General features: G+C 37.1%; 1 protein-coding gene across 2 annotated transcripts in view; it reads right to left on the reverse strand.

The window, feature by feature from the left end:
- LOC102802556 (amine oxidase [flavin-containing] B-like) overlaps window positions 1-27,724 on the reverse strand; it is a 228,037-nt gene that overhangs the window by 116,049 nt on the left and 84,264 nt on the right. For both annotated transcript variants that reach the window (XM_085498623.1, XM_085498622.1), the window contains 5 exons: window positions 24,929-25,088; window positions 18,034-18,130; window positions 17,548-17,601; window positions 14,797-14,854; window positions 14,465-14,562 (listed from right to left, as the gene is read on the reverse strand). In XM_085498623.1, coding sequence (XP_085354749.1) covers window positions 14,465-14,562; window positions 14,797-14,854; window positions 17,548-17,601; window positions 18,034-18,130; window positions 24,929-25,088 — 467 coding nt within the window. The remainder of the gene's footprint in view (window positions 1-14,464; window positions 14,563-14,796; window positions 14,855-17,547; window positions 17,602-18,033; window positions 18,131-24,928; window positions 25,089-27,724) is intronic.

The raw sequence follows: 27,724 nt of genomic DNA on the forward strand, positions 1-27,724 counted from the left end.
TGTGTACCAGACCTAGTATTGCGTATCACACCTAGTATTGTGTATCAGACCTAGTATTGTGTACCAGACCTAGTATTGTGTACCAGACCTAGTATGGTGTATCAGACCTAGTATTGCGTATCAGACCCAGTATTGTGTACCAGACCCAGTATTGTGTACCAGACCTAGTATTGTGTATCAGACCTAGTATTGTGTATCAGACCTAGTATTGTGTATCAGACCCAGTATTGTGTACCAGACCTAGTATGGTGTACCAGACCTAGTATTGCGTATCAGATCTAATATTGTGTACCAGACCTAGTATTGTGCACCAGACCTAGTATTGTGTATCAGACCCAGTATTGTGTACCAGACCTAGTATTGTGTACCAGACCTAGTATTGTGTACCAGACCTAGTATTGTGTATTAGACCTAGTATTGTGTATCAGATCTAGATTGCATATCAGACCTAGTATTGTGTATCAGACCTAGTATTGTGTATCAGACCTAGTATTGTGTATCAGACCTAGTATTGTGTATCAGACCTAGTATTGCGTATCAGACTTAGTATTGTGTATCAGAGCTAGTATTGTGTACCAGACCTAGTATTGTGTACCAGACCTAGTATTATGTACCATACCTAGTATTGTGTACCAGACCTAGTATTGCGTATCAGACTTAGTATTGTGTATCAGACTTAGTAGTGTATCAGACCTAGTATTGTGCACCAGACCTAGTATTGAATATCAGACCCAGTATTGTGTACCAGACCTAGTATTGTGTATCACACCTAGTATTGTGTATCAGACCTAGTATTGTGTATTGAAGATAATATTTGGTAATCGTAGTCCTAAATAACTATTAAAAATAGCTAGACGTTTCGAGCAATGGCTCTTTATCGATAGCATAGAAGCAAGTGTGATAACGTACAGGTAGAACATAGGAACGTAAAAACGCGCATGAACTATAAGTTAGAATCACAAAAAATTCCACAATAGAACAAATAACGCGCCTTAGGTAGTGAGCTCAACAAATGAGTTGAACTGTTTGTTAATACCATGGGGTTCTTTAGTTCCAAGGCGGAATATAGTTTCCTCCTCGACACGCCTGAGCTGATTTTCGTTGCCATTGACAACACATACACCAGAAATAGACATATCTGTAATATTATGTCCACTAGAATTAAAATGAAGTGAAACCGGATAATAACGATTTTTCTGTCTAGTTTGCCGTAGATGCTCAGCAAACCGATCACCCAGTCGACGAACTGTAGAACCAATATAAAGTTTCCCGCATCTAATACATGAAATGCAATATACAACATTCATAGTGATACAACTGAACGGATATTTGACCTCAACATCTCCCTTGGGACCAAATATACGATTAGTGTCTGTAATAAAAGGACAAGTATTACACCTAGGACGATTACACGGGACAGAACCATATTTCTCAGGGTCTCCCCTTTCACCCGTATGCACCAATAACCTCCTTAAATTAGTGTCACGGCGCCAGGCAGTAGTAGGCATTAGTGGAAACGTAGAACTTGTCTCCTCACTGGTCTGTAAAATGTGAAAATGTTTGTACATAATGTTTTTAATCCTGACATTTAAAGGATGGTACGTAAGTGCCAAAATTACACGATCCTGATTGTCACGGGAAACCGTAGAACCAATACAATCAGTTCTTGACATTGACACAACCTTGGCCAATGCTTTCCCAGTGACATTACGAGGATAACCCCGTTTTCTGAAATAATCACATAAAATCCTCGCCTGGTTACGGAAATCAGTATCATCGCTGCAAATACGACGTACCCGGAGTAACTGCGAGTAAGGTATGGAGTCCTTCATTCTAGTAGGATGTGATGATTCATACTGTAAATAACAATGTGAATCAGTAGGTTTTGTGTAGATAGATGTAGAAATGCGATCACCATCTACCTTAGTAGAAATATCGAGAAATGGTAGTGTTATTTCTGATATCTCATGTGTGTATTGGGTATTGTATTGTGTATTGTGTATCAGACCTAGTATTGTGCATCAGACCTAGTATTGTGCATCAGACCTAGTATTGTGCATCAGACCTAGTATTGTGTACCAGCCCTAGTATTGCGTATCAGACCCAGTATTGTGTACCAGACCTAGTATTGTGTATCAGACCTAGTATTGTGTACCAGACCTAGTATTGCGTATCAGACCCAGTATCGCGTACCAGACCTAGTATTGCGTACCAGACCCAGTATTGTGTACCAGATCTAGTATTGCGTATCAGACCTAGTATTGCGTATCAGACCTAGTATTGTGTATCACACCTAGTATTGTGTATCAGACCTAGTATTGTGTATCAGACCTAGTATTGCGTATCAGACCTAGTATTGTGTACCAGACCTAGTATTGTGTACCAGACCTAGTATTGTGTATCACACCTAGTATTGTGTATCAGACCAAGTATTGTGCATCAGACTTAGTATTGTGTATCTGACCTAGTATTGTGCATCAGACCTAGTATTGCGTATCAGATCTAGTATTGCGTATCAGATCTAATATTGTGTACCAGACCTAGTATTGTGCACCAGACCTAGTATTGTGTATCAGACCCAGTATTGTGTACCAGACATAGTATTGTGTACCAGACCTAGTATTGGGTACCAGACCTAGTATTGCGTATCAGACCTAGTATTGCGTATCAGACCTAGTATTGCGTATCACCCTTGTATTGTGTATCAGACTCAGTATTGTGTATCAGACCCAGTATTGTGTACCAGACCTAGTATTGTGTACCAGACCTAGTATTGAGTACCAGACCTAGTATTGTGCATCAGACCTAGTATTGTGCATCAGACCTAGTATTGTGTACCAGACCTAGTATTGTGCATCAGACCTAGTATTGTGTATCAGACCCAGTATTGCGTACCAGACCTAGTATTGTGCATCAGACCTAGTATTGTGTATCAGACCCAGTATTGTGTACCAGACCTAGTATTGTGTATCAGACCTAGTATTGTGTACCAGACCTAGTATTGTGTACCAGACCTAGTATTGTGTACCAGACCTAGTATTGTGTATCAGACCTAGTATTGTGTATCAGACCTAGTATTGAGTACCAGACTTAGTATTGTGTATCAGACCCAGTATTGTGTATCAGACCCAGTATTGTGTATCAGACCCAGTATTGTGTACCAGACCCAGTATTGTGTATCAGACATAGTATTGTGTACCAGACCTAGTATTGTGTACCAGACCTAGTATTGTGTACCAGACCTAGTATTGTGTATCAGACCCAGTATTGTGTACCAGACCCAGTATTGTGTACCAGACCTAGTATTGTGTACCAGACCTAGTATTGTGTACCAGACCTAGTATTGCGTATCAGACCTAGTATTGTGTACCAGACCTAGTATTGTGTACCAGACCTAGTATTGTTTATCAGACCCAGTATTGTGTACCAGACCCAGTATTGTGTACCAGACCCAGTATTGTGTATCAGACCTAGTATTGTGTATCAGACCTAGTATTGCGTATCAGACCCAGTATTGTGTATCAGACCTAGTATTGTGTACCAGACCTAGTATTGTGTATCAGACCTAGTATTGTGCATCAGACCTAGTATTGTGTATCAGACCTACTATTGTGCACCAGACCTAGTATTGCGTATCAGACCCAGTATTGTGTACCAGACCTAGTATTGTGTATCAGACCTAGTATTGTGCACCAGACCTAGTATTGCGTACCAGACCTAGTATTGTGTACCAGACCTAGTATTGCGTATCACACCTAGTATTGTGTATCAGACCTAGAATTGTGCATCAGACCTAGTATTGTGTATCAGACCTAGTATTGTGCATCAGACCTAGTATTGTGCATCAGACCTAGTATTGTGCATCAGACCTAGTATTGTGTACCAGACCTAGTATTGTATACCAGACCTAGTATGGTGTATCAGACCTAGTATTGTGTACCAGACCTAGTATTGTGTATCAGACCTAGTATTGCGTATCAGACCCAGTATTGTGTATCAGACCCAGTATTGTGTACCAGACCTAGTATTGTGTACCAGACCTAGTATTGCGTATCACACCTAGTATTGTGTATCAGACCTAGTATTGTGTACCAGACCTAGTATTGTGTACCAGACCTAGTATTGCGTATCACACCTAGTATTGTGTATCAGACCTAGTATTGTGTACCAGACCTAGTATTGCGTATCACACCTAGTATTGTGTATCACACCTAGTATTGTGTACCAGACCTAGTATTGTGTACCAGACCAAGTATTGCGTATCACACCTAGTAATGTGTATCAGACCTAGTATTGTGCATCAGACTTAGTATTGTGTATCAGACCTAGTATTGTGCATCAGACCTAGTATTGCGTACCAGACCTAGTATTGTGTACCAGACCTAGTATTGCGTATCACACCTAGTATTGTGTATCAGACCTAGTATTGTGCATAAGACCTAGTATTGTGTATCAGACCTAATATTGTGCACCAGACCTAGTATTGCGTATCAGACCCAGTATTGTGTACCAGACCTAGTATTGTGTATCAGACCTAGTATTGTGTATCAGACCTAGTATTGTGCACCAGACCTAGTATTGCGTACCAGACCTAGTATTGTGTACCAGACCTAGTATTGCGTATCACACCAAGTATTGTGTATCAGACCTAGTATTGTGCATCAGACCTAGTATTGTGTATCAGACCTAGTATTGTGCATCAGACCTAGTATTGTGCATCAGACCTAGTATTGTGCATCAGACCTAGTATTGTGTACCAGACCTAGTATTGTGTACCAGACGTAGTATGGTGTATCAGACCTAGTATTGTGTACCAGACCTAGTATTGTGTATCAGACCTAGTATTGTGTACCAGACCTAGTATTGCGTATCAGACCCAGTATTGTATACCAGACCTAGTATTGTGTACCAGACCTAGTATTGCGTATCACACCTAGTATTGTGTATCAGACCTAGTATTGTGTACCAGACCTAGTATTGTGTACCAGACCTAGTATTGCGTATCACACCTAGTATTGTGTATCAGACCTAGTATTGTGTACCAGACCTAGTATTGTGTACCAGACCTAGTATTGCGTATCACACTTAGTATTGTGTATCAGACCTAGTATTGTGTACCAGACCTAGTATTGTGTACCAGACCTAGTATTGTGTACCAGACCTAGTATTGTGTATCAGACCTAGTATTGTGTACCAGACCTAGTATTGTGTACCAGACCTAGTATTGTGTACCAGACCTAGTATGGTGTATCAGACCTAGTATTGCGTATCAGACCCAGTATTGTGTACCAGACCTAGTATTGTGTACCAGACCTAGTATTGTGTACCAGATCTAGTATTTTGTACCAGACCTAGTATTGTGTATCAGACCTAGTATTGTGTATCAGACCTAGTATTGTGTATCAGACCTAGTATTGTGTATCAGACCCAGTATTGTGTACCAGACCTAGTATTGCGTATCAGATCTAATATTGTGTACCAGACCTAGTATTGTGTACCAGACCCAGTATTGTGTACCAGACCTAGTATTGTGTACCAGACCTAGTATTGTGTATCAGACCTAGTATTGTGTATCAGACCTAGCATTGCGTATCAGACCTAGATTGCGTATCAGACCTAGTATTGTGTATCAGACCTAGTATTGTGTATCAGACCTAGTATTGCGTATCAGACCTAGTATTGTGTATCAGACCTAGTATTGTGTATCAGACCTAGTATTGCGTATCAGACTTAGTATTGTGTATCAGACCTAGTATTGTGTACCATACCTAGTATTGTGTACCAGACCTAGTATTATGTACCAGACCTAGTATTGTGTACCAGACCTAGTATTGCATATCAGACCTAGTATTGTGTATCAGACCTAGTATTGTGCATCAGACCTAGTATTGTGTATCAGACCTAGTATTGCGTATCAGACCTAGTATTGTGTACCAGACCTAGTATGGTGTATCACACCTAGTATTGTGTATCACACCTAGTATTGTGCATCAGACCTAGTATTGTGTACCAGACCTAGTATTGTGTACCAGACCTAGTATTGTGTACCAGACGTAGTATTGCGTATCAGACCTAGTATTGTGTATCAGACCTAGTATTGTGTATCAGACCTAGTATTGTGCATCAGACCTAGTATTGTGTATCAGACCTAGTATTGCGTATCAGACCTAGTATTGTGTACCAGACCTAGTATGGTGTATCACACCTAGTATTGTGTATCAGACCTAGTATTGTGCATCAGACCTAGTATTGTGTACCAGACCTAGTATTGTGTACCAGACCTAGTATTGTGTACCAGACCTAGTATTGCGTATCACACCTAGTATTGTGTATCAGACCTAGTATTGTGCATCAGACTTAGTATTGTGTATCAGACCTAGTATTGTGCATCAGACCTAGTATTGCGTACCAGACCTAGTATTGTGTACCAGACCTAGTATTGCGTATCACACCTAGTATTGTGTATCAGACAAGTATTGTGCATCAGACCTAGTATTGTGTATCAGACCTAGTATTGTGCACCAGACCTAGTATTGCGTATCAGACCCAGTATTGTGTACCAGACCTAGTATTGTGTATCAGACCTAGTATTGTGCACCAGACCTAGTATTGCGTACTAGACCTAGTATTGTGTACCAGACCTAGTATTGCGTATCACACCTAGTATTGTGTATCAGACCTAGTATTGTGCATCAGACCTAGTATTGTGCATCAGACCTAGTATTGTGCATCAGACCTAGTATTGTGTACCAGACCTAGTATTGTGTACCAGACGTAGTATGGTGTATCAGACCTAGTATTGTGTACCAGACCTAGTATTGTGTATCAGACCTAGTATTGTGTACCAGACCTAGTATTGCGTATCAGACCCAGTATTGTGTACCAGACCTAGTATTGTGTACCAGACCTAGTATTGCGTATCAGACCTAGTATTGCATATCACACCTAGTATTGTGTATCAGACCTAGTATTGTGCATCAGACCTAGTATTGTGTATCAGACCTAGTATTGCGTATCAGACCTAGTATTGTGTACCAGACCTAGTATGGTGTATCACACCTAGTATTGTGTATCAGACCTAGTATTGTGCATCAGACCTAGTATTGTGTACCAGACCTAGTATTGTGTACCAGACCTAGTATTGTGTACCAGACCTAGTATTGCATATCACACCTAGTATTGTGTATCAGACCTAGTATTGTGCATCAGACTTAGTATTGTGTATCAGACCTAGTATTGTGCATCAGACCTAGTATTGTGCATCAGACCTAGTATTGCGTACCAGACCTAGTATTGTGTACCAGACCTAGTATTGCGTATCACACCTAGTATTGCGTATCACACCTAGTATTGTGTATCAGACCTAGTATTGTGCATCAGACCTAGTATTGTGTATCAGACCTAGTATTGTGCACCAGACCTAGTATTGCGTATCAGACCCAGTATTGTGTACCAGACCTAGTATTGTGTATCAGACCTAGTATTGTGTACCAGACCTAGTATTGCGTATCAGACCCAGTATTGTATACCAGACCTAGTATTGCGTATCAGACCTAGTATTGCATATCACACCTAGTATTGTGTATCACACCTAGTATTGTGTACCAGACCTAGTATTGCGTACCAGACCTAGTATTGCGTACCAGACCCAGTATTGTGTACCAGATCTAGTATTGCGTATCAGACCTAGTATTGCGTATCAGACCTAGTATTGCGTATCAGACCCAGTATTGTGTATCAGACCTAGTATTGTGTATCAGACCTAGTATTGTGCATCAGACCTAGTATTGTGTATCAGACCTAGTATTGTGTATCAGACCTAGTATTGCGTATCAGACCTAGTATTGCGTATCAGACCTAGTATTGCGTATCAGACCTAGTATTGTGTATCAGACCTAGTATTGTGTATCAGATCTAGTATTGTGCATCAGACCTAGTATTGTGCATCAGACCTAGTATTGCGTATCAGACCTAGTATTGTGTACCAGACCTAGTATGGTGTATCACACCTAGTATTGTGCATCAGACCTAGTATTGTGTACCAGACCTAGTATTGTGTACCAGACCTAGTATTGTGTACCAGACCTAGTATTGCGTATCAGACCTAGTATTGTGTATCAGACCTAGTATTGTGTATCAGACCTAGTATTGTGCATCAGACCTAGTATTGTGCATCAGACCTAGTATTGTGTACCAGACCTAGTATTGTGTACCAGACCTAGTATTGTGTACCAGACCTAGTATTGTGTACCAGACCTAGAATGGTGTATCACACCTAGTATTGTGTATCAGACCTAGTATTGTGCATCAGACCTAGTATTGTGCATCAGACCTAGTATTGTGTACCAGACCTAGTATTGTGTACCAGACCTAGTATTGTGTACCAGACCTAGTATTGCGTATCAGACCTAGTATTGTGTATCAGACCTAGTATTGTGTACCAGACCTAGTATTGAGTACCAGACCTAGTATTGTGCATCAGACCTAGTATTGTGCATCAGACCTAGTATTGTGTCTCAGACCTAGTATTGTGCATCAGACCTAGTATTGTGCATCAGACCTAGTATTGTGTACCAGACGTAGTATGGTGTATCAGACCTAGTATTGTGTACCAGACCTAGTATTGTGTATCAGACCTAGTATTGTGTACCAGACCTAGTATTGCGTATCAGACCTAGTATTGCGTATCAGACCCAGTATTGTGTACCAGACCTAGTATTGTGTACCAGACCTAGTATTGTGTACCAGACCTAGTATTGCGTATCACACCTAGTATTGTGTATCAGACCTAGTATTGTGCATCAGACCTAGTATTGTGTATCAGACCTAGTATTGTGCATCAGACCTAGTATTGCGTACCAGACCTAGTATTGTGCATCAGACCTAGTATTGCGTACCAGACCTAGTATTGTGTACAAGACCTAGTATTGCGTATCACACCTAGTATTGTGTATCAGACCTAGTATTGTGCATCAGACCTAGTATTGTGTATCAGACCTAGTATTGTGCACCAGACCTAGTATGGTGTATCACACCTAGTATTGTGTATCAGACCTAGTATTGTGCATCAGACCTAGTATTGTGTATCAGACCTAGTATTGTGTACCAGACCTAGTATTTTGTACCAGACCTAGTATTGCGTATCACACCTAGTATTGTGTATCAGACCTAGTATTGTGCATCAGACCTAGTATTGTGTATCAGACCTAGTATTGTGCATCAGACCTAGTATTGCGTACCAGACCTAGTATTGTGCATCAGACCTAGTATTGCGTACCAGACCTAGTATTGTGTACCAGACCTAGTATTGCGTATCACACCTAGTATTGTGTATCAGACCTAGTATTGTGCATCAGACCTAGTATTGTGTATCAGACCTAGTATTGTGCACCAGACCTAGTATTGCGTATCAGACACAGTATTGTGTACCAGACCTAGTATTGTGCATCAGACCTAGTATTGTGCATCAGACCTAGTATTGTGTATCAGACCTAGTATTGTGCATCAGACCTAGTATTGTGCATCAGACCTAGTATTGTGTACCAGACCTAGTATTGTGTACCAGACCTAGTATGGTGTATCAGACCTAGTATTGTGTACCAGACCTAGTATTGTGTATCAGACCTAGTATTGTGTACCAGACCTAGTATTGCGTATCAGACCCAGTATTGTGTACCAGACCTAGTATTGTGTACCAGACCTAGTATTGCGTATCACACCTAGTATTGTGTATCAGACCTAGTATTGTGTACCAGACCTAGTATTGTGTATCAGACCTAGTATTGCGTATCAGACCTAGTATTGTGTATCAGACCTAGTATTGCGTATCAGACTTAGTATTGTGTATCAGACCTAGTATTGTGTACCAGACCTAGTATTATGTACCAGACCTAGTATTGTGTACCAGACCTAGTATTGCATATCAGACTTAGTATTGTGTATCAGACCTAGTATTGCATATCAGACTTAGTATTGTGTATCAGACCTAGTATTGTGCACCAGACCTAGTACTGCGTATCAGACCCAGTATTGTGTACCAGACCTAGTATTGTGTATCAGACCTAGTATTGTGTACCAGACCTAGTATTGCGTATCAGACCCAGTATTGTGTACCAGACCTAGTATTGTGTATCAGACCTAGTATTGTGTACCAGACCTAGTATTGCGTATCAGACCCAGTATTGTATACCAGACCTAATATTGCGTATCAGACCTAGTATTGCATATCACACCTAGTATTGTGTATCAGACCTAGTATTGTGTACCAGACCTAGTATTGCGTACCAGACCTAGTATTGCATACCAGACCCAGTATTGCGTACCAGATCTAGTATTGCGTATCAGACCTAGTATTGCGTATCAGACCTAGTATTGCGTATCAGACCCAGTATTGTGTATCAGACCTAGTATTGTGCATCAGACCTAGTATTGTGTATCAGACCTAGTATTGCGTATCAGACCTAGTATTGCGTGTCAGACCTAGTATTGTGTATCAGAACTAGTATTGTGTATCAGACCTAGTATTGTGCATCAGACCTAGTATTGTGTATCAGACCTAGTATTGCGTATCAGACCTAGTATTGTGTACCAGACCTAGTATTGTGTATCAGACCTAGTATTGCGTATCAGACCTAGTATTGTGTATCAGACCTAGTATTGCGTATCAGACTTAGTATTGTGTATCAGACCTAGTATTGTGTACCAGACCTAGTATTATGTACCAGACCTAGTATTGTGTACCAGACCTAGTATTGCATATCAGACTTAGTATTGTGTATCAGACCTAGTATTGCATATCAGACTTAGTATTGTGTATCAGACCTAGTATTGTGCACCAGACCTAGTACTGCGTATCAGACCCAGTATTGTGTACCAGACCTAGTATTGTGTATCAGACCTAGTATTGTGTACCAGACCTAGTATTGCGTATCAGACCCAGTATTGTGTACCAGACCTAGTATTGTGTATCAGACCTAGTATTGTGTACCAGACCTAGTATTGCGTATCAGACCCAGTATTGTATACCAGACCTAATATTGCGTATCAGACCTAGTATTGCATATCACACCTAGTATTGTGTATCAGACCTAGTATTGTGTACCAGACCTAGTATTGCGTACCAGACCTAGTATTGCATACCAGACCCAGTATTGCGTACCAGATCTAGTATTGCGTATCAGACCTAGTATTGCGTATCAGACCTAGTATTGCGTATCAGACCCAGTATTGTGTATCAGACCTAGTATTGTGCATCAGACCTAGTATTGTGTATCAGACCTAGTATTGCGTATCAGACCTAGTATTGCGTGTCAGACCTAGTATTGTGTATCAGAACTAGTATTGTGTATCAGACCTAGTATTGTGCATCAGACCTAGTATTGTGTATCAGACCTAGTATTGCGTATCAGACCTAGTATTGTGTACCAGACCTAGTATGGTGTATCAGACCTAGTATTGTGCATCAGACCTAGTATTGTGTACCAGACCTAGTATTGTGTACCAGACCTAGTATTGTGTACCAGACCTAGTATTGCGTATCACACCTAGTATTGTGTATCAGACCTAGTATTGTGCATCAGACTTAGTATTGTGTATCAGACCTAGTATTGTGCATCAGACCTAGTATTGCGTACCAGACCTAGTATTGTGTACCAGACCTAGTATTGCGTATCACACCTAGTATTGTGTAACAGACCTAGTATTGTGCATCAGACCTAGTATTGTGTATCAGACCTAGTATTGTGCACCAGACCTAGTATTGCGTATCAGACCCAGTATTGTGTACCAGACCTAGTATTGTGTATCAGACCTAGTATTGTGCACCAGACCTAGTATTGCGAACCAGACCTAGTATTGTGTACCAGACCTAGTATTGCGTATCACACCTAGTATTGTGTATCAGACCTAGTATTGTGCATCAGACCTAGTATTGTGTATCAGACCTAGTATTGTGCATCAGACCTAGTATTGTGCATCAGACCTAGTTTTGTGTACCAGACCTAGTATTGTGTACTAAGACCTAGTATTGCGTATCAGACCCAGTATTGTGTATCAGACCTAGTATTGTGCATCAGACCTAGTATTGCGTACCAGACCTAGTATTGTGTACCAGACCTAGTATTGCGTATCACACCTAGTATTGTGCATCAGACCTAGTATTGTGCATCAGACCTAGTATTGTGCACCAGACCTAGTATTGTGCACCAGACCTAGTATTGCGTATCAGACCCAGTATTGTGTACCAGACCTAGTATTGTGTACCAGACCTAGTATTGTGTATCAGACCTAGTATTGTGCACCAGACCTAGTATTGCGTACCAGACCTAGTATTGCGTACCAGACCTAGTATTGTGTACCAGACCTAGTATTGCGTATCACACCTAGTATTGTGTATCAGACCTAGTATAGTGCATCAGACCTAGTATTGTGTATCAGACCTAGTATTGTGCATCAGACCTAGTATTGTGCATCAGACCTAGTATTGTGTACCAGACCTAGTATTGTGTACCAGACCTAGTATGGTGTATCAGACCTAGTATTGTGTACCAGACCTAGTATTGTGTATCAGACCTAGTATTGTGTACCAGACCTAGTATTGCGTATCAGACCCAGTATTGTGTACCAGACCTAGTATTGTGTACCAGACCTAGTATTGTGTACCAGACCTAGTATTGCGTATCACACCTAGTATTGTGTATCAGACCTAGTATTGTGTACCAGACCTAGTATTGTGTACCAGACCTAGTATTGCGTATCACACCTAGCATTGTGTATCAGACCTAGTATTGTGTACCAGACCTAGTATTGTGTACCAGACCTAGTATTGCGTATCACACTTAGTATTGTGTATCAGACCTAGTATTGTGTACCAGACCTAGTATTGTGTACCAGACCTAGTATTGTGTATCAGACCTAGTATTGTGTACCAGACCTAGTATGGTGTATCAGACCTAGTATTGCGTATCAGACCCAGTATTGTGTACCAGATCTAGTATTGTGTACCAGACCTAGTATTGTGTATCAAACCTAGTATTGTGTATCAGACCTAGTATTGTGTATCAGACCCAGTATTGTGTACCAGACCTAGTATGGTGTACCAGACCTAGTATTGCGTATCAGATCTAATATTGTGTACCAGACCTAGTATTGTGTATCAGACCCAGTATTGTGTACCAGACCTAGTATTGTGTACCAGACCTAGTATTGTGTACCAGACCTAGTATTGTGTACCAGACCTAGTATTGTGTACCAGACCTAGTATTGTGTATCAGACCTAGTATTGTGTATCAGACCTAGTATTGCGTATCAGACCTAGATTGCGTATCAGACCTAGTATTGTGTATCAGACCTAGTATTGTGTATCAGACCTAGTATTGCGTATCAGACCTAGTATTGTGTATCAGACCTAGTATTGTGTATCAGACCTAGTATTGCGTATCAGACTTAGTATTGTGTATCACACCTAGTATTGTGTACCAGACCTAGTATTGTGTACCAGACCTAGTATTGTGTACCAGACCTAGTATTATGTACCAGACCTAGTATTGTGTACCAGACCTAGTATTGCATATCAGACTTAGTATTGTGTATCAGACCTAGTATTGTGCACCAGACCTAGTACTGCGTATCAGACCCAGTATTGTGTACCAGACCTAGTATTGTGTATCAGACCTAGTATTGTGTACCAGACCTAGTATTGCGTATCAGACCCAGTATTGTGTACCAGACCTAGTATTGTGTATCAGAGCTAGTATTGTGTACCAGACCTAGTATTGCGTATCAGACCCAGTATTGTGTACCAGACCTAGTATTGCGTATCAGACCTAGTATTGCATATCACACCTAGTATTGTGTATCAGACCTAGTATTGCGTATCAGACCTAGTATTGTGTCCCAGACCTAGTATGATGTATCAGACCTAGTATTGTGTATCAGACCTAGTATTGTGCATCAGACCTAGTATTGTGCATCAGACCTAGTATTGTGTACCAGACCTAGTATTGTGTACCAGACCTAGTATGGTGTATCAGACCTAGTATTGTGTATCAGACCTACCAGACCTAGTATTGTGTATCAGACCTAGTATTGTCTATCAGACCCAGTATTGTGTATCAAATCTAGTATTGTGCATCAGACCTAGTATTGTGTATCAGACCTAGTATTGTGTATCAGACCTAGTAATGTCTATCAGACCCAGTATTGTGTATCAAATCTAGTATTGTGTATCAGACCTAGTATTGTGTATCAGACCTAGTATTGTGTATCAGACCTAGTATTGTGTATCAGACCCAGTATTGTGTATCAAATCTAGTATTGTGCATCAGACCTAGTATTGTGTATCAGACCTAGTATTATGTACCAGACCTAGTATTGTGTACCCCAGGGGAGTATTCTTTCATAGAAGCAAACATTCACATCCATTTTTTTTGGTTACCGACAGAAATAGACATTGATGAGAACGTACCTTGCATAGCCAGTAATAACACCAGGAGGATAAAAGGGGCTATGACCACCACCGATGAATGGTGTCCCAATCCATGCAAATTCCAAATAATTAATTGGCTGTGTAGATAAACATGTATAGATCAATCAGAAAATCATAAATTTGCACACAAAAAACTGTCAATGAAAAGGTCCCTATCCATTTTTTTATAACTGTGTGAATTATAAACAATGAAAGATGGTAAGGAGAGTAGCAACATTATTTAAATATCATTGAATCACAAAATATTTATACACAAGTACATATCTAAAATATTTATTTATCAGCTGAAAGAATTGTTTGTAAATGATTACCTGTAGTGCATCTTCTGATTTGAATATTTTAGAATACAGTTTGCACAATGCTGCTTTCCTGGAGAAAAAAAAACAAACATACAATGTGGTAATACAAAAATTAATTTCAAGTCAATGTCAAAATTATTCATTACATTCAAATCAAAAACTTTTCACTTTAAATTATATGCATCTGGTGAAGTAGCTTGTTGCCAACTCAGACAATTAAACCACTAATATATATTATATAATATAATTCCCTTTATCATAGTTTGTTTCAATATGCATTGTCATAATTAATTTGAATACAAACAAGTTTTGAAGTTGAACCAACAGTCTACCGAATGTCCTTAAAAGATGTAAATATCTTACAAAAACATTAGTGCCTTATTTGTTTAATTATTTTAAGAAACATCATTTCCAGTTTTATTCAATATAGTTCAGATATTTTAGTATAAAAACAAATGCCTCATCGCAGAAAAAAAGTGCTGCATTTAGACATGTATAGATTCATAAAACATGCAAGATACCAGAAAATCAAAAATTAATAATTCACTGAGAAAAATATGAACTGCCTCATTGTGTGACTACTGTATTATATAAAAGTAAAAAAAAAACACCCTTTATGAATAGCTATCATGTTGCAAGCTCTGCTTTGTATGCAAATCAACTTAAATAGTTAGTTGGTGTCCAGTGGAGGGAGAAGTCAACAGTACTGTTGCCTCCTGATAAACTACATCTTCAAACACAGCAATCTTTGTTTTTGAAGTGCGTTTTTAAACTAGTATTATAAAAACTTCATCATTCTGTTCTAATAGCTGAAACATATTCCTGTGAGTTTCCATTTGTCGAATGAACTGTTTGTCAAATACAGAATACATATAATTTAGAACAATTTTCTTTTCAAAATGTGGATGAAACATTTTGCTTTATATGTATTATTTTTGTATTGTTTTTGATTTGATAACTTTGGACTAAACAGATTTTTTATTAGCTTCAGATCTTGATCAAAGTTTGGGACCCAATTCATAGGAGTGCTTATATTGATTTTCTGACATCTTGTTTTCTGTAAAAATTTTATTGTAGGTTTGGTAGGTTTGTAAATGTGTATCAGAATGTGCAAAAACTCTCTCCATGAGTTGGTTTTGAAACCCAGTCAAGTATTCCCATGGGATTTAGGAGATACATTACCAAGGATATTATTACAAGATAAATGATTTGCTTCATTGAACACAGACAACAATGCATATTTCCACTGAGATCAGTGACCTTTGAATGTGTATCACCAGTGATCAGTCAAGCAGAAACAGTCAAAATATGTTATCAAATTTTCTCAATTTTTGCATGATATTTTCATACAGGACATCTGTTGTTCATACTCAGGGAAGACTTTATACTGATGAATAAGGTGACCAAGTTTGATAAAGTTTGGAATAGAATTAGTAAAGTTATTATGCACACAATAACAAATATTAACGATGACATCAATGGCGACAACAACGCCGGACAGAAATTTTTTTCCCTTAATATACTTTTCCCTTCCATCTTTGATGTTACGGGCAAGGTAAAAATGGGACCAAGAAATCAAGAAGACCACGAAGATTTTTCGGCAGTTTTTTAAGGTTTTATTTTAATCTTTTCTGATGCCTAAAAGTTTTGCCATAGTCACTGACGCCTATTCAAGAATATTGATGTTTATTGCGACTAGCGTAAATGGGTAAATCAGACAAATGGGTAAGCATCGTTTCGACAATGAGCTGTTATTCCTGTAAACAATGTTTAATTTTTCTTCGAATGCTCAGTTTATCTTTTGAAAACAACTAATTTTTTTATTTAAAAACAAATTATGCTGCTTTCCTATCAAAATCTAAGCCAAAAGATTGTACAACAACATCGGCAAATCTCTTCTGTGCTGCATTCAATAACATTAACATATTTAAATGAGCTATGGTAATTTGAACACATTGGCATCATCCATCATTTTCATTGGTTAATTATCGATTTGACCTATCAGGTCAAAGAACACCGTCCCAGGTCAAAACATGGCGGATATTCATAATTCGCTTACAATTAAATAAGTTGAAATTTATTTGCATTTCATAAAAATTCAACGAATTAATTTTTTTGCATGTTATTATAATCATTACTAGGTAATAATCAAATAATCAACAATTGTGAAAAGCCGTATGTTCGGATTGCGCTGCCGCAATCATTTGCTACTAAGCATTTTTATTTGAAACTTTTTTTAGAATATACTTTCGTTACTAATAAAATGAAACAAAATAATTATATTTGGCGCACAAGGTTCGTTAATGTGATTTTTCAGAGAAAGATGCGCGGTTTACTTTTTAATCCAGCAAGAAAAAAATATATAAAATTTTAGATTAGCTTCTGCAAATAGTTTCTTTTGTTTTGGGTGGTCCAACTGCCGGCATTGAAAATCGGCGTAGGTGCATTTTTCAATGAAAATATAAGCCCTCTAAAAATATTTGAACCCTAAATAACCACCCAGGACGATTTTTCGGATGGGCGAATTTACGGCAGAATCCGGTATTTGATGCTATTTTAAGTATTGAATACCCTTTCCTTTAACCGTTTTCAACAACATTTTATTTATATCCATGGGACTGAGCATTGATGTTCAATAATATGATATGAATAAACTGTAGCAATGTTTTCATCAAATTCACTGGTATTGATAATGCTATAAATTAATGACTGATAAGGCTACCATCAAATCAGTGGACCAACATACACGAGACATGTACCTACCTCTCCTCTGATGATTTCTGGTTCCAGGATATGGCTTTACCACCAGGAATGTAACTAAAAATATAAGCAGCATCCTCATAAAGTCACACATATTATAATAATAATAATGTACTGTCTTAAAATATATACTCTTCAGCTCCATAATAACATAGGCTATGACTATTTTCACATTGTTATGGTTCATGTACATTTCTTTGCAATGAAGTAAATGTTGAGAAAAGCAATGAAATACAAACTAGTATTAACAAAACAAAAACATCTTAATAGGTGGAATTAACTAAAGTAGAGCTGGTCTTGTCTGCTTCTCAATGTAGTTGTGGCGCTGCATCCTGTTCCATATGGGACTCATAGCGACATACACAACACATGTGAAATACATTGTTTGTCATTTACATAATGTTCATACTGCATGATGACCACCGTCCTTTTCAAATATACTGAATGAGTGTATATGCATATTAATTTCAATTAAATGTGATATCCTACCTTAATAATGCTGGATATGATCCATCTGGTTTAGTGTCATTAAGAATAAAGTTAACAGGCTCAGTATCATCAATAACAATACAGGATCCATGAAAACCTGGGGAAAACAATAGGAAAACAATAGGAAACAATATAATCAGTCAACATTATTACGACCTTGCACATTGACAATATTGACAGTAAACAACAATCATGGAACCTTGAAATAGCTCTGCTGTGAGTATCCTCTTCAAATCAAAGTTACTAAAATGTTCGGCACAACAATATATTAATTATTCGCCATGGTTATTGTTCTTACATCCATGGTAGTTGCCATGGTTATTGCTCTCACATCCATGATAGTTTATCTATAGTACCAACATACCATGTATGAAAGAAATTTTAAAACAGCATGATTTACCAAAAATTACAAAAATACTTGCCAAAAATCAACTTAACTGTACATAAAAAAAAAAAAAATTAATATTCATGTTCCTCAAAATTTAGTTTATATATTGTATAAATCTCAATGTCCCTCATAGAATACTATAACATGAATTGTATAAATGATAGCAAAGCACATATCTAAGAAAAACTTGGCAACAAATATATTTGCTTACATACATACATACATATACTGTATTGATCTTAATGTACCTTATAAAATAATATCCTATGAATTGTAAAAGTTTCCAAATAATTATGCAGTGTCAGCAAGATTCCAGGGACAGCAGTGACGACCACCAAAATACATGCAGAATAAAAAATCATAGCATAAAGTGCAGGACTGAACCATTCTTAATGAGCATGCGTGAGTGACAACACCTCTCCTTTGTTAGCTCCGCCGAGACTTGAGCTCAAACTTGATTACTTTGTGGTTATACTGGTCATAATGCCTAAATAACTTAATAACTAAGTTTATCATCGAATACCAAAATGACAAGCGAAATACCAGCAAGAAATACACATTCAAAGGGAAAGAAAATCACTGACTACGGAATAATGCCAACATCGAAAGCAGTGGATGACATGGAACGCGAGGCAACACATGGGACTGATGGTGAAGAAAACATACAAGAAGAGTTGGGTGAGTCTACTGAACATGACAATATCGATTTTAAAACATTTGTTTGCCAATGTCTTCGTCGGATGGAAAATAAATTAGACTCGTTGCTAAAGACTGTGCTACTTTAGTGAATCGTGTTGTCATGCTTGAAGAACAATACTCTGAAACTATAGCAATCACCGATGAGTTAAAACATCGAGTTGATGATTTAGAAGAAGAGACTATACAACTCAGAACAGAAAACAAGAACTACAAACATCAAGTACAAATGTTTAAAACTGGAAATCACAACTTGAAAGAGGATGTATTACAATTGAAACGGTATTCGCATAATTACAACCAGCGCTTTTGTGGTATTAAAGAAACGCCAAATAAAAACCCAACGGAGCTGGTTGCGAATATATTAAAGGAGCGCTTTAATCTTGATGGGGAAAATGCGGTAATAGAAAATGTCCACCGTGTTAAAATGCGCAAATCTGTCAATGGTCATCGCCATATACTAGTAAAATTTATCTACCGACCACAGCGCTATGCGATTATGAAATTAGGCAAAACAGGCTTTGAAAGACACACCATTATATATAATGGAAGACCTTCCGCGGGAAGACTTTCTTTTGAAGAAAAAGCTCCGGCCGATTATGGACTCTGCTTTTAAAGCTGGGAAGAAGCAATTTATCCGCCGAGGTCAACTACTGTGGAATACTTTATTTTCACTGGAATTAATTTTCGCTGAAAAGGCTTTTTGGGCATTTTGTATGGAATTTATTTTCACTGATTTTTGATGAGTTTAATGTGAAATATAGGAAAAAAAGTATATTCGCTGGATTTTATTTTCACGAAATCATCCCTTCAGCGAAAATAGCAATAATAAATTCCAAGCGAAAATAAAGTATTCTGCAGTATATATAGACGGAAAACTATACAACCACAAAGAATCAACCTAAATAACATTATATAACTTTTGAATATAACAATGAGCTTTAAAAACAGAATTGTTTTATAGGAGTAACATGCTTTTTTGTTTTACTTTGTGTGTTTGAAGCTGTGTCGTTGTAGACGTGACTCTTTCTTTATTGTAACAGTTTTTTATTTGTTGTGTGTTTAATTTTTTCTTTTTTTCTTGCAGACCGAAAATTTTTCGTTGTATCATGTAACAAGCTTATCGGAATGTGTGGAGGGTGCGCCACCTAGTAATGCATAATGTTTAAATTTTGTCTCTGGAGCTTTTGTTACTTAATCAGAAACACAGTGACGGGATTAAAGGGATATCTATTGGTGGACAACAAATTAAAAGCTCAGCCTATGCCGACAATCTTACCTGCTTTGTCGCAGATGTAAAATCGGGCGAAAATCTTCTCTCTCTTTTTAACAAATTTGCACTGGTTTCAGAGTTAAAGGTCAATTATGAAAAAACTGAAGCAATTTGGTTGGGCAGATGGCGCTTCCGTCAAGACAGACCGTTCGGGGTGAAATGGCCTATGTCTCCTATCAAAATTGTGGGTGTCTTCTTTTCCTATGATGCTAGAGCAGCATATGAAATGAACATAAATATACCAATAAAGTGCTTAAATAGTGTGTTGCAATGCTGGTCTAGACGTAGTTTGACAATTATTGGCAAAATTCAGATTATTAAAACTTTTGTTATTCCAAAATTACTATTTATTTTCAACCATATTCCAATTCTACAACGGGATATTAAACTCATAAATACTAAAATATATACATTCATATGGCAAGGACACGATAGAGTAGCACGCAGCACACTGATAGGAGACATAGGCCAAGGAGGTTTGGGTATGATTGATATACATGCAATGCAAAAAGCCATTAATGTTGGGTGGGTAAAACGATACCTATTTCCTAAATTTCACCCTTGGAAATTATTTTTTACCAATTACCTGGAATATGTGGGAGGAGATTTCATTTTTAAATGTAATTTTTCTGTTGACTTACTCAATGTTAAACTCCCATTATTCTATTACACTTTACTAAAACAGTGGAGTGAAGTTGGGCTTAATAAAAACATCTCGCATGAATATGAAATCATATGGAATAACAAAAATATCCTCATTCAAAATAAAAGTATTTTTTTACAGAGCGTTTTTTAATGCTGGAATAATTTATATTGCAGATATATTTGACACAAATGGTAAAATTAAAAATTGGGCTAATTTCCAGGCACTAGGGCTCAATTATGTTCAGCTACTTCAGTGGTATGGCATTATCTCTGCACTGCCATTAGACTGGAGGAATAGTCGTGCAATTTGTGTACGTCCAGAGCCTCCTATTAGTCTAGTCACCGGTGAACAAATAATTATACTTGAAAATACCACCCAAAAGCAATTACGTAAGCTGTTCACCTCCCATGTTTTTACAACACCCAAAAGTCAACTCTTTCTTAATACTTTGACTATAGCTCTCTTGTCGCTTATGAAAGATTTGTATAAATATGCTGGGATCACCATAAATTGTGACAAAACGGAAGCAATGTGGCTGGGAAAGTGGAAGAATCGCAGAGATAATCCGTTCGGGGTTAAATGACCAACATCACCAATCAAAATTGTTGGTACGTTTTTCTCGTACAACAAAAATAAAGCATGTGACCTTAATCTATCAGGATTATTAAACTCTGTCAAGTCCATACTAAATTGGTGGTTATCTCGAGGACTCACTATAATTGGTAAAATAACAATTTACAAATCCTTAATAATTCCAAAATTGATATACCTATTAAACTCTATCTATATAGAGCCGTTTGATATGAAGACTATTAACAGTATAATTTATAATTTTATTTGGAAAGGACATGATAGAGTTGCTCGAAACACGATAAATGGTGATGTTGGCCAAGGTGGGTTAAATATGATTGGGATGGTCGATATGTATAAATCTCTAATGGTGAAATAGTTACTGTAAACAACTCTATTTAAATGACAAAATAAATCATCCATGGAAGTTATTTCTGAATACATATTTGGGACCTGTCGGTGGAAAACTAATCTTTAAATGTGATTATAAAGTTGATCATCAACCGATTGATATTTCAGATTTCTATATTACAATGTTAAACATTTGGTCAGAGATAAGACCATCAAAAACTCTTCATAGCTCTGAGAAAATAATCTGAAATAACTCAAATATTTTAATTAACAACAAAAGTTATTGGGAATTTTACTCGCATGGAATTTTGTACATATCTGACATTTTTAACGATGAAAAAGCGATAAAAACATGTGATGACTTGATTCTATTAGGCCTTTCTCCAATTCAATTATTAAAATGGAGAAGCGTTATTTCGGCAATCCCATCTAAATGGAAGCGTGACCTTCCTAAAATCGTACGCCCCGAACCCCCAATTTCAGTTATTATCAAAGAAATTCTAACTCCACTCAGCGACTACGAAAAGTTTTCTCAAATCTTAGCTTTGTTCCTCCAATTAGTAAATTTCATTTTCAGCAATTATTTAAAATTGATGAATCAGAATGGAAATTTTTCTTTAATCTCCCCTTTGTTGCATGTTTGGATACCAGACTTCAAGAATTCCAGTGGAAACTTTCGCATAACATCATCTATACAAACTGAACATTGTATCATATGACACCACCACGAGTACAGTCCAGTCGTTGTACCTTTTGTGGAACAGCAGAGGAAACCATTTTACATATATTTGTGAATTGTTATGTTGTTAAGTCTCTCTGACGTGGTTTTCTCAATAAATGGGGTCATCAGCTGGGCGCTCCCTCTGCCCTTACCGATAAGCAAATTTTGCATGGTGACCAAGATTTCAACATTTTATTGAATCATTTGATAATGTTAACAAAAAAATTCATATGTGACAGCAAGCTTAAAAAATATCCTCCAACACTGAACGGCTTACACGTCAACATGACGCATATTAAGCAGATTGAAGAATACATTGCTAAAAGAAACAACTGTATAGACAATTTCAACAAAAAATGGGGAATATTAAAATACTTATTGATATATATAATCACCTCATTTATCTAGTCACTTTTTCGGCCTGGTCTTGCTTTTATTGTTTTGTCTGTAACTATTTTTTTTGTCTGTATTTTTTCTGTGTATTGTGAATTTGTTTGTGCATTGAAAATAAAATTAAAAGTGCAGGACTGAACAATTGTTTACCTTTGAGGTGAACGGAAATTACTCGCTTTTGAGGGTGTCATAATAAGCTATGAAAAAGTGAAGACCTTGAAGTACTTTTTGTACTTTAATACAAAGTTATTTTTTGTTCGATTGCCTAATGCATTCAGGTTCATGTACTGCAAGTTAGAGTGCACATACTTAAACAGCCATCCCTCAGCAATCAATTCAGCTAAGGTATTTTCTGTGTCGAATCACTAAATATCTGGTTCTCATTATCAGTAGTTAAAGTTTACCCCATATCTTGAAAATTGCACTTGCTAATGACACCAAAATTTAACTTTTTAACCACAAGAAAAACACAATTTTAGGTAAAACAAGTCATTGAAAATGACACAGTCCCCGTTAAGTTCTCTTTGTGCTTGTCATATTAAAGCGGAGGGGTTGTCGCGAGCGTGTCCTTGAAACTTGAGTTCCAAGTGGCGTATACAACAGTTTATTAACATCAAAACACGTGTTCCGTGTAGTAGTAATATGGGCAAAAATAAAAACAGCCGTTATTCGGTCATCTTTGATCTGATTATGAAACACACTGATATGTATGATGTATGTTCCAAATACGAATGAAAATGGTACATAAATTGTGGAAATATAGTAGTAAGGCCAAAAAGTCAGATTTTGAAACAAATTGTCATGGACATGCATCGTAACATGTATAAAGTACATGTATGTGCCAAATTTGAATGAAAACTGACAGAGCACGTCCAAGATTCCGCATAACAAAAAAAAAAATGCCTGCCAGTTGACCATCTTTGATCCAATTGCAAAATAAATCGTCATGGACATGTATCCTAACATGTATAATCTATGTACCAAGTTTGAATGACAACTGACAAAGCATGTCCAAAATGCAACATTTTCAAAAAACAAGATGGCTGCCAGTCGGCCATTTTGAATCGAATTGCTAAACCACTGCATGTGCATATGTCCCACATAAGGTACTAGAAACATACAAAGAATGAACGGAATCAGTCTACAGGAAATATGACTCTGGACAGACTGAGGGACGGAAGGACACATGGACAGATGGACAAACTCAGGAACTCACGGATGGTCGGGGACATGTTATCCTAACATGTATGATCTATGTACTAAATTTGAATGAAAACTGACAAAGCATGTTCAAAATACGACATTTTCAAAAAACAAGATGGCTGCCAGTCGGCCATCTTTGACCCAATTTTGAAATAAATTATCATGAACATGTATCCTAACATGTTTAATCTATGTACCAAGTTTTAATGAAAACTGATAAAGCATGTCCAAAATACAACATTTTCAAAAAATAAGATGGCTGCCAGTCGACCATTTTGAATCGAATCGCTAAACCACTGCATGTGCATATGTCCCACATAAAGTACTAGGCACATGCAAAGAATGAACGGAATCAGTCCAAGGGATTCTAAGATACGACTCTGGACAGACATACAGACGGACGGACAAACGGAGACCGAATTATAAGTCCCCGTTTTCGGACTTCGTCCGAACGGGGACTAATTAAATGAATACAGATAAAAAATGTACCAAAATCGAACTTGGCTGAGATCTCAAACTGGTTTATATCCAAGTTTGAAAGAACAAGAATAAGAATGATCAACATTTTCCCCTAATATACCTTGACTTGCCTCTACGATAAGGACAGGACAAACAATTCCATAAACTTGATTTCTATTATTACGGTGTACCAACCTTTTGTTTCCCAGAATGCAGTTTTGTAGTAAGTTACTGTTTTAATAACTGAACCCATAGGAATTCTTTGGACTGCTTGGTTATGAATGGCTGGTAATGGCGGTGAATATAAGATACATTGACGCATTGGAACTGGTGCTGTACATATCACATAGTCTGCCTGCCAAGAAAATACCATTGTACAGCATATTTAAAGCCGGGGAGTCATCACCTGTGTATGCGTCAGATAGCATAGCCTTTGTATTTTTAGTGTGTATGGTTATCATTGCTTGGGACTCAATTCTTGTGCATGCGCAGGTGGTGACCCTCCCACTTCAAGTTAGTGAACTCCAATGTAAATATCAAAATACATGTAGTAGACTAGATTGCAAATACTATACAGTCAAATTGGTATCAATGCAACCACCTTTGGTATCATGGGACCATGTAAAGACCATCCTTCTTTTACACTGAATGCAAAATTATAATTTACATCACATTGAACTGAGAACACATTATGCACTGTCATTTTAATCAAGACATTGCTATAACATACAGTATGCACTGTCACTTTAATCAAGACATTGCTATAACATACATTATGCACTGTCACTTTAATCAAGACATTGCTATAACATACATTATGCAATGTCACTTTAATCAAGACATTGCTATAACATACATTATGCAATGTCACTTTAATCAAGACATTGCTATAACATACATTATGCACTGTCACTTTAATCAAGACATTGCTATAACATACATTATGCACTGTCACTTTAATCAAGACATTGCTATAACATACATTATGCACTGTCACTTTAATCAAGACATTGCTATAACATACATTATGCACTGTCACTTTAATCAAGACATTGCTATAACATACATTATGCACTGTCACTTTAATCAAGACATTGCTATAACATACATTATGCACTGTCACTTTAATCAAGACATTGCTATAACATACATTATGCACCGTCACTTTAATCAAGACATTGCTATAACATACATTATGCACTGTCACTTTAATCAAGACATTGCTATAACATACATTATGCACTGTCACTTTAATCAAGACATTGCTATAACATACATTATGCACTGTCACTTTAATCAAGACATTGCTATAACATACATTATACACTGTCACTTTAATCAAGACATTGCTATAACATACATTATGCACTGTCACTTTAATCAAGACATTGCTATAACATACATTATGCACTGTCACTTTAATCAAGACATTGCTATAACATACATTATGCACTGTCACTTTAATCAAGACATTGCTATAACATACATTATGCACTGTCACTTTAATCAAGACATTGCTATAACATACATTATGCACTGTCACTTTAATCAAGACATTGCAATAACATACATTATGCACTGTCACTTTAATCAAGACATTGCTATAACATACATTATGCACTGTCACTTTAATCAAGACATTGCTATAACATACATTATGCACTGTCACTTTAATCAAGACATTGCTATAACATACATTATGCACTGTCACTTTAATCAAGACATTGCTATAACATACATTATGCACCGTCACTTTAATCAAGACATTGCTATAACATACATTATGCACCGTCACTTTAATCAAGACATTGCTATAACATACATTATGCACCGTCACTTTAATCAAGACATTGCTATAACATACATTATGCACTGTAACTTTAATCAAGACATTGCTATAACATACATTATGCACTGTCACTTTAATCAAGACATTGCTATAACATACATTATGCACTGTCACTTTAATCAAGACATTGCTATAACATACATTATGCACTGTCACTTTAATCAAGACATTGCTATAACATATATTATGCACTGTCACTTTAATCAAGACATTGCTATAACATACATTATGCACTGTCACTTTAATCAAGACATTGCTATAACATACATTATGCACTGTCACTTTAATCAAGACATTGCTATAACATACATTATGCACCGTCACTTTAATCAAGACATTGCTATAACATATATTATGCACTGTCACTTTAATCAAGACATTGCTATAACATACATTATGCACTGTCACTTTAATCAAGACATTGCTATAACATACATTATGCACTGTCACTTTAATCAAGACATTGCTATAACATACATTATGCACTGTCACTTTAATCAAGACATTGCTATAACATACATTATGCACTGTCACTTTAATCAAGACATTGCTATAACATACATTATGCACTGTCACTTTAATCAAGACATTGCTATAACATACATTATGCACTGTCACTTTAATCAAGACATTGCTATAACATACATTATGCACTGTCACTTTAATCAAGACATTGCTATAACATACATTATGCACTGTCACTTTAATCAAGACATTGCTATAACATACATTATGTACTGTCACTTTAATCAAGACATTGCTATAACATACATTATGCACTGTCACTTTAATCAAGACATTGCTATAACATACATTATGCACTGTCACTTTAATCAAGACATTGCTATAACATACATTATGCACTGTCACTTTAATCAAGACATTGCTATAACATACATTATGCACTGTCACTTTAATCAAGACATTGCTATAACATACATTATGCACTGTCACTTTAATCAAGACATTGCTATAACATACATTATGCACTGTCACTTTAATCAAGACATTGCTATAACATACATTATGCACTGTCACTTTAATCAAGACATTGCTATAACATACATTATGCACTGTCACTTTAATCAAGACATTGCTATAACATACATTATGCACTGTCACTTTAATCAAGACATTGCTAT

The sequence above is a fragment of the Saccoglossus kowalevskii genome, chromosome 4 (assembly GCF_978046115.1).
Source record: "Saccoglossus kowalevskii chromosome 4, keSacKowa6.1, whole genome shotgun sequence".
Classification (NCBI taxonomy): Eukaryota; Metazoa; Hemichordata; class Enteropneusta; family Harrimaniidae; genus Saccoglossus; species Saccoglossus kowalevskii.